The 9,485-nt window shown below is 40.3% G+C and overlaps 1 protein-coding gene across 2 annotated transcripts in view; it reads right to left on the bottom strand.

Annotated features, from left to right (window-relative positions):
• Positions 1–728: 728 nt before the first annotated feature.
• Positions 729–9,485, bottom strand: part of Col19a1 (collagen type XIX alpha 1 chain) — a 310,539-nt gene continuing 301,782 nt past the window's right edge. Inside the window, exons 48-50 of one of the 2 annotated variants that reach the window (XM_075980561.1) lie at positions 8,298–8,426; positions 3,755–3,832; positions 729–3,567 (exon numbers count right to left, since the gene is read on the bottom strand). In XM_075980561.1, coding sequence (XP_075836676.1) covers positions 3,443–3,567; positions 3,755–3,832; positions 8,298–8,426 — 332 coding nt within the window. In that variant the 3' untranslated portion in view covers positions 729–3,442. The remainder of the gene's footprint in view (positions 3,568–3,754; positions 3,833–8,297; positions 8,427–9,485) is intronic. The other variant, XM_075980562.1, reaches the window with a different exon arrangement.

Here is a 9,485-nt window from a genome sequence, read left to right as displayed (position 1 = left end):
AATATTTACAAAACAAAAGTGCAAAGGCCAATGTCTGGCTTAGTTGTTCACCAAACTTTTCTAGGGTTTAGACTTCTGGGAGTCTGTTCAGTTCTGAACAAACTGCCGCCAACACCCTCTTGTGGACAAAGGAGGTATGTAATAAGTTTCTCAGAAATGCTGAAGAGCTGAACCATATCTAGGGCATAGCCATAGAAATTGCTTATAAACTCAGAATCAAATGGTAATTTGTATAGGCAGTATATTGTGGAGTAATTCCTTAAGCTTTGTAGTAGGCAAAATTTCAATCTTCAACTATATCGTGAAATACAGAAAAAAAGCACAAGAGGTCAAAGTCTTTAAATGGCTCTGATCAAGGTAAGACGTGGAAAATCTCAAGCCAGACTGCTTCTCTTGTGGTTGGAAGTAATGGTCAACGCTTTCATGTGGAAAGGTCATTCTTCTCTCTTTTCTTTTGACTCTAAAAGCCAGCAAAATGAACTGGGAATAGATCTTCTCTACATAGGAACATTTCTAGCTAAAATTGCTACCTGAACTGGCATAAAATTTAAAGAGTCCTAAAATCCTTGTTGATGGGAAAAAAAAACCAGTTGTAATATTGTCATCATGGCCTGTAATTATTTTGTATTTAAACATATGTGTAGTACGAATGAGAGAAAACTAATAATTCTTCCTCTTTCTAAAGACAACACCCGAAGTAAACAGTTTTTTAATTATTTTTTTTTAATGAAACAAATGGTTATTTAGAGGGACATTTCCTATTCTACTTGGGGGACCAAATTATCCTGTTTATTTTTATCGAAGGGTTGAGCACCTGCCAATCTCTTTGTTATGCTAGTTAGACTGAGTGTTCCTTGTAGCCCTTTGTTATAAATAGAGCTGAGGCCGAAAAAGAAAAACAACTTTCCAAGATGAGTGAGGGTTTGTGCTATGTAATCTCAGGCCCCTCTCTCTGGTTATATCAGACTTAGTCACATGCCCCAGTTTAAAAATGAGCTTGAATCACGGTGACAGGTCACTCTCAATGTGTATCATGTAACATTTTATCCCCTCCTCAAGTCACATGAATCAATCTAAATCCTTGAAACAGAAATAAGTCAGCCTCACAGTCACAGAAATTAGAAAAAGGAAGAATAATAACTATACCACTTATAAGAAAGCTTTCTGTTCTGTGGAACGGAAGTGAATGCAATTGAATATAATTTACAAAACAAGAAATCTTTTTATACATATGAACTGATCAATAAAAAACCCAAATGCATTGATCACCAGTCACATGTTCATGAAAATATTAAAATTATGAAATAAATATGTTTGAATAAACCAAAAGGCAAAAGGATAAATAGCTTGTCAATTAATATGAAAAATAATCTTTGAAAACATATAAAAGTCTTAGCTTTACAGCAAATTCAAGTAAATTAATATGTGCCAGGTATTTTGTAAGTTTTCAGAAAAGTTAACAAATTGAAAGCTCAAAATATACACATAGCACCATCTTTTTACCTTATGTACATGGGGGGGGTAGACTGTCATTTGATTATGAAGATACATATACAAATGTCTGCATCTTCCAATTGCATCAGTTTAAAACACAGCACCATTGCAGGTATTGCATAAGAAAGAAAATAAAAGAATAAGCAACAAAATGTTTAAAACATTGGGAATAAATAAAGTAGACTTGGAAAATAAATAAACTTGAATGGAAATACACAGCGAAAACTCAATATTAAATACCTAAAAAGCTATATTTATGCACAATTATGTTGACGGTACCCGGCCAGCAGCTCATCTATTTGTAAGGAAAGCCAGTTCAAATTATGGGTGCGTTTGAACAAACTCTGCCTTACGTCAGGCATGCTTCCCGGGAAAACCCTTCACAGCTTTCCCCACTCTCAGGGGGCTTGCTTTCCTAAATTCATTGCCTGCTTTAATTAGTAGGTAGAAAAACCATCCTATCCTGTGGAATATGTGCTGCTCCTTGAGGTGTGAATTAGTCTCTGTGACCGGAGGGCTCTGGTGGTGTGCACTCAGCTTCCGGGGAAATCCAATGAATTAGATCCCAGCAACGTCTGTCCTTGTGCTAAATATTCTAGACAAGCAACAAAAAGTTGCTCCAAACAATGAATGGGTAGAGAGTATAAAATACTGTTGGATAATTCAGCTAACCTCACTGGAGTTTGGCTTTCTTTTAGAGCATATGTTTGTTTATTTATTTTCTCCCCCAGAGCTGAGGATGGAACCCAAGGCCTTGAGCTTACCAGGAAAGTGCTCTACAACTGAGTGAAATCTCCAAACCCAGAACACTGTAGGCATGGAGTGCCTTTACGTAGAATCTCCATCTTTTCTTTGCAGAACCGGACTCTTTCTAAACAGACATCCATGATTCTCCTTAGGACGGCGTGTGCTCCACCTATTCATTGGCTGGCACTTCACCCTCACTTTGCAAGGCGAGGACTCTTCTGTTTCTGTCACTACAAGTCCTGTGCTTTGCCCTAATGGTGGGTCTGGGGATCACAAAGTCAGAAATAATTCATGAAAGAGCACAAAAGTCTTGCCAGGCTACTAAAGTTTGTCGAAATCCAAAGACTTGGTACTTGGTACTTTGACTTCACCACCAAACCCCTCTTAGGGAAAAACCACTTTCTCCATCACTGGAGACTCATTGAAGTGAGCATAGGGTTAGTTTGGTTCCTTCTTTCTCTTGTAGCATATGTTCACTGTCATGAGGAGTACTTCAAATTGAGCTCACAGCAAGGAAGATGCAAAGTCATTTCGACGGTTAGCTATGCTGAGTTTGGGGGCTTCCTGATAAAGAGTCTCCCATAGTTTGTCCTTTGAAAAATAACTTAAAAGTGGATCTCTTATTGCCTATTTTTCTGTATAAATAGAATGAATGTAGAATGGTATAAGACTTCTCATAAAAAATCAGTCATAGGACAATCAACAGCAGTAATATGCTGTCTCAATCTCAAAAGAGCAGAAAGATGACTTTCAAGCAACAATTGTAAATTTAAATATGAAGAAAATATCAATATAAATTTCAAAAATTCAAGTTCAGAAATCAAAGTCTAACCATGTTGATGAGTTCACAAACCGTCTGTCGTCTGTGGCCCATATCACCTCATGGGATTTCTTCTGAAGAACCTGTGACAGGCTAGCTTACATTTTCATATGAAACTGAGTAGAACTCATGGCCACGGTAAAGCAAAAACACACAGAACGAAGTTGGGAAACATCTGAAAATACTGATTTCCAATTACTGTCAGGATAGGATTCAGATGGTGGCTTCAGATGTTTGCGCCACATCAGAGGCAAAAAAAAAAAAAAAGCAAAGAAAACCGATCCAGGAATCATAGGCCTTGACAGCACGTGGCTGTAAGGCACGGATCAACGGCTCTAATGCCAGGGCGATCTCACCAGGAGCGAGTCTTCTCTGTAGTGTTCATTTTCCACCTGCCTTCTGCTGGGCAGAAGTCATAGGATAGAGGCAGTCTTCTGGATTACACCTTCCACTGGGGCCTGGGGGTCCTTGAGGCCCTGGGGCCCCTGGTGAACCTGGCAAACCTGCTGCCGATGAAATAAAATACACCGTGAGAATGCAGCTCACATGCAATCCTGCCTGTCTCCCTCTCTCCCCCCGCTGCCATGGGCCATTCAGCTGAACCGGTAAGGCCCACGGGGGCGGGTGGGGGGGGGAGGGGGAAGAGGCTCATCTTTTAGAGGCCTGCATGCATAAAGATAATATGTCTATTACCTGAAGATCCAGGAAGGCCTGGACTCCCTGGCAGCCCAATCCCAGGTTCTCCTCTTTCCCCCTTCTGTCCTCGGTAGCCTGCGCGAGAGATAAACACGAAGAGAGATAAGAAAACATGAGTATTCAACACTGGCATGCTCATGGAAGTCCTGTGTTCTGAGGCATGTTGATTCTTCACTCATTATACATTAATATTCATTTCACATTATCAAACATGAGACACGAATGAGTTCAGTAAAGCATGAAGGATCTAATAACTATGCAGCTAATATGTAATGTTAAAACAAACCAAGCTTTTGATAGTGAGTCTTACTTTTATAAAAATAATAAAAATAGGCCCTACAGGGGTGGCCCACGCCTTTAATCAGCACTTGGGAGGCAGAGGCAGGTGAATATCTGTGAGTTCAAGGCCAGCCTAATCTTCAAAGCTAATTCCAAGACAGTCAGGGCTGTTGCACAGAGAAACTCTGTCTCAAAAAACAAAAGCAAAAAAACCAAAACAAACTAATAATAATAATAAATCTTTAAAAATGCATTGTAAGTACTTTGGAGACTTCTCAATCTTTCACATTGTGGCAGATAAAATTTCTGGTCCTTTACATTTATAAACGGTTACAGTAAAGCATATTTGTGTTGTTATCTTAACTGATTTGACTCAAATTTCTATTTTGCCAACCTTGAAATTGTGAGTTGTTTGTTCCTTTTATTTCATTTAATTAATTGATTATTTCATTTCATAGAGTCTATATTCTTATGCTGTCTTGTTCTCATATGAAATAGAATTTATTTCTGTATATTTCTTTCCTGTTTCCTGTATGTAGACTCCATCAGAATTTCTGTTGAAGAGAGCTCACACACCTATCATAAACATATAGGAGGAGATAGGAACAATATATTTAAGGATTATCTATAGTACCAAGATTCTCATATTAAAAGCTTGGTTTGTTGGTACTTTATATATTAGCTGTGTATCTGTAAGATCCTCCATGTTTTATTGTACCCAACTTGGTATTTATGTTTACTATATGATAAATATGAAATAGAAGATTAATATATGATGAGAGAAGCAGCAGTGTACACAGCATGAGCTCAGAAAATAGCCTGGATTCTGAGGGTGTTGCTTTCATATGGACAGACAGACAGACAGACAGACACACACACACAGAGTGCTCAGCTTCCCTGGTTCTGGTTCACTAACCGACTGCTGAACCCTTCAGCCATTTTGACAGTCTTGTCCTCTTGTTTCCAAAGGACACCATTGCTAATCGTTTTGTTCAGTCAGAACTATCCTAGGCCTGTCAACCAGTCTATGGGCCACTGCATTAAAAACAAGGGTTTGCCTTGACTTAGATGCTGATGTTACCTAAAGTTTAAAAGTTCAAAAAGAAGAGCAACGACCCCCAGTATTGTCCTCTTAAAATTGATGGCAGTGGATAGGTAGACTAGATCCTTTGCCTCTTCTTCCCCCATCCTCCTCCTCATCTTCTGCTAACTCTACATGCAAAGTTCTTTTAAAAGAACACCAAGTCAACCTCTCTCTCTCTCTGCAAACTTTATTTTTCTGCTTTATTTCCAGCAAATTTAACTTTACAAAGAGTTGAAGTGTCAATAAACAGCGATATTCACTGTCAGAAGCCCCAGGGGGGAAACAAGCAGAGGCAACAACTTCTAAGTGTGTTTGTTGTCAGAAACTCTGGTGGGACAGAATTTGTGTCCATTTTAGTAGATCTTGCCTTAAAGAAAACTGGAAATCATGTGGGGGAATTCCTTCAAACTCGAGAATTGCACTCAGATCTCTGTTAGAAGTCGTAGTCTGTGATGCTGTGATGTACACACAGCCGCAGAAATCTCTTGCAAAAGGGCGGCTCCTCTTCTTTTGATTAGTTGCCTGTGTAGTGAATATGAGTCTTGTTTTCAACTGCCCCCCCTGACATTTTTGACATAGAGTTGCCCATGACAGAACCTTCCAGATCACCTGGAAAGGTGCCTGGAGCGATGAGCATGTGTGGGAAAGGCAACTCCAGTCGGAACTCTGTTTTACCAGGTCACCCTATTTCCCATCTTGTGTATTCTCTTGGACTAGAAAGGTTTGAAGGATCCATCTGAATTTTTCTACTGGTATTAACCTGGCTTATTCTTCATGTGGTTTGAGTAGCACATGCTCAGATGGCATTTAGAGGTCTTTCCAGTTCTCACTCATTCTGACTTCAGAAGAGACTCAACGAATGAAAGATAATAGCCACCCTATATAAGTGCAAATGGGGAGGGACTTGGTCCTGCCATAACTTGATATGTCAGGCTTAGTTGACTCCCCATGGGAGGAGGCCACAGCCTCTCTGAGGAGTGGATGGGGGTAGGGGATTGGGGGAGATGGGAGGAGGGGAGGGAGGGGGAAGTGTGATTGGTGTGTAAAATGAGTAAAAAAAAGAAAAGAAAAAATTTAAATTATAAAAAAATAAGTGTATACACACAGAAGACTACCTATGAGTCTACACACTTCCCTTTTCTTCAACTCTGAGTCAAACCTCCTGACCTAAGAGAAATGGAAGATGGATATTTGTTGGGCCAAAATTATCTCAGGGCCCGTAGGACAAAGAAAAGCCTGATTAATTAAGTTTGAGGGATAGTCTCAAAGCTCCTGAGGATGAGACAGCAATATCTAGGTAGACATCCCTCCAGCCAGAAGGAGGGCTTGGCTATCTCTCATTGGCTGGAGGTACCCCCACATCACATGATGTCACTTAACCTACATAAGCTGACGTTCACAGTAATAAACTGAGTTCCTTCTTTGACTTGACTCCATATCACTTCTGATTGTCCCGTATCATGGGGCTGCGGATCTGATTGTCCTGTGCCGTGGGGCTGCAGAATGGGCAGATGTGCACTCACCTAGCTTTCCCTGGGGAATAAGGATAAGGAGGCCTGGCAGATATTTAAGGAAACAATAGCGGTTTTGAAAATGACCATGGAGGCCAACACTTATGCTGACCTCCCATTTAACTTGATGTGACTCATGTCTTTCGTAGTTATCAGGTGCAGTAGGTTTTCTTTTTTTGTCAGTTTGTTTATCATGGTTCAGACATATTAATTAGGCATTTCTCTGTCAGAATTCATGAATCGTCTGAATGCAGACCTATCTAGTCAGTTTGCAGATTGCTAACCACATTTTTTACAGAATAGCTGTGTCAGAATAACTGAATCAAGCAAAATTTGAGAGCATTTGTTTTTTCAAGTTGTCATCAGTGGGACACTTACTTTTTTTCCAACTTAAGTTTGTCTTTAGAGACTTTAGAAGTCATACAAAATATCCTATAAGGTAGAGGATTTCAATAAACCCATCTTGGGCGCCAGATGTAGACACTTTCAATAAATTAGTCCCACACTAGCTCAGAATGGAGTATAATAAAGGTTTTTTTTTTTAATTTGGGTAGACAATCTTCTGCACAAATGGGGAACAGGAACTGAATCCAGCAGTTGAGACAGTACACACATTTTTACATTTGTTTTTATAGTACCCAAGACCACACCCAAAGTGGTCCAGCATCTCAAAGGTCATTGGCTGAAGGGTTCCCATAGCACACCTCCCCAAGACCTACCCAAGATTAAGCTATCTAAAAGTTCTAGCATTGATGGAGTAGAAGACCCCCAGGCCCTGCCCCTTACTAGGGAACTATTGACAGTGGCTGGGGAAGGGGGACTCATTCTTTTTTGTGTGTTTGTTTTATTTTGTTTCTTGAGACAGGCTTTCTCTGTGTAGCTTTGGAACCTGTCCCAGAACTTGCTCTGTAGGCCAGGCTGGCCTTAACTCACAGAGATTTGCCTGTCTCTACCTCCCAAGCACAGAGAGGACTCATCCCTAATAGATGATGTGACCACCGGTAGGTCTCGCATGTCCTAGGGGATGGCTCTACACCTGTGCACATATGGGGAGCCCTAACTGGACTTAGTGAGTTATTAAAAAACAGGAACTTGGGGAGGGCCTATTGAGGGGGCATGGGAAACATGGATGGTGAATGGGGAATATAAATCATTATATTTCCCTGCATACATTTATGAAATTCCCAGAAATGAATATAAGTTAAAAGAAGATTATGTCTATACTTTAAAAGTTACCATCTACAAAACTCTACTACGCAATCACTCTAAATGCCCCCCCCCCAATTAGGTGTTAGCCCCAAATGACTATTGTAGCAGAATCTCCTGACTCTTTCTTCAGTTTCTTTAAGACTCTCTGAAGAGAAGCCTTGCCTGGCTGTGAGATGGAGACAGAAACAACTCTAGGATCCTGCATAACAATGGAGCAACAGAGAGCATCGATGTTATTGTTACACAGGATTTCATGAAGGTGAACTTAGAGTAGCAGGCATATCAGTTTTAAATTTGCAGTAGTAATAATATTTATCACTAGAAAATAAAATATTAACAAAATAGTTCACAACATGTCATTACACACATATCACACATCTGTTTTAATTGCAATTAGCATGTTTTAAATATTGAGGATTAAAAACCTGGCAAATACAATATTATACTTGCACATTACCTTGGGGCCCGGGGTCTCCCGGGGGTCCAGGTAACCCATCCTTCCCCGGTGGGCCAGGCCTCCCTTGAGCTTGAGCGGACAGCATTGCTGCTGGCAGCTTAAGTTGGGACAGAAACACAGCCATCCTCTCTGCATTCGTGAAAGAAAAAGATACGTCACAAAATGGAAGTGTTTTTATGTCAAATGATTTCCAAATACTTTTCTAAGAAGTTGAAAAAAATTCAGTTACTGATTTAAGCACGTATTATATACCAACTGGTCTGACGGCTGTGTTTTTATAAAACAAAGAATCAATTGTATGAAGCTGTTTTTGTTAGGCACTGAGGGATACATCTTTGTGAATTAAGTCCTTCCTAACACAAGATGCTTTCCCAAAGAGCACATCAAAGGCATTGCCACTTATTCATTTAACAGACTGCCTGGAGCACAACACTGTGTATGCTGGTCTCGGAGAAAGTGTCCAGTGATGACAGAGAATGTTAACAAAACACATCCTCTCAGAGACTCACCATCAGCTCACAAAAGCACCTTTACAGTAGGTGCAGTGGGGTGTAACTGCTAAGTCTTTGACAGTTATTAATGTCGTGGGACTTTGAGATGAAAGTGAGTATACAAAACTGAAAGTTAACATGTCGGATGGGCTTAGGGAGATGACTCGGTGGGTAACAGTGATTGCCGCACAAGCGTGTTGACTCCAGTTCAGACCCTCGGCCCTCCTGTAAAAGCTGCGAAGGCTTGCGTGCATCTGAGGTCAGAGACAGGAGATCACTTGGACGTCTAGCCATCTGCCTAGCAGAGAATGCAGAGCCTAGGTTCAGTGAAAGACCATGTCCCAGGGAGTAAGATGGAGGGCGGTAGAGGAGAACATTTGACATCCTCTGTGGCCTGTGTGCAGGCACTTGGTCACATGGGACATATCCCAGCCAATCGCTTCCTGCCCTGCACACAGACATATGACACCCCCCCCCCCACACACAAGTAGAACCAAGAAAACTGGTGTGCTAATGAAACTTGAAAGAACCATAAAAAAGAAATTCAAAGACTATAAGTATGAAAATTATGAATAAGAATTTTCCATTTAAAAATCAGCTTCTGAACAAGGTATATTTTAACTAAGCATTCTTTATTTTATTTTATTTTTTAAAAAAATTTATTTATTAATTATGGTTACAGTGTTCTGCCTGCATG

Source organism: Microtus pennsylvanicus, chromosome 7, assembly GCF_037038515.1.
Source record: "Microtus pennsylvanicus isolate mMicPen1 chromosome 7, mMicPen1.hap1, whole genome shotgun sequence".
NCBI lineage: Eukaryota > Metazoa > Chordata > Mammalia > Rodentia > Cricetidae > Microtus > Microtus pennsylvanicus.
The sequence above is the reverse complement of the archived record's forward strand: the minus strand, read 5'-3'. Positions and strand labels throughout refer to the sequence as shown.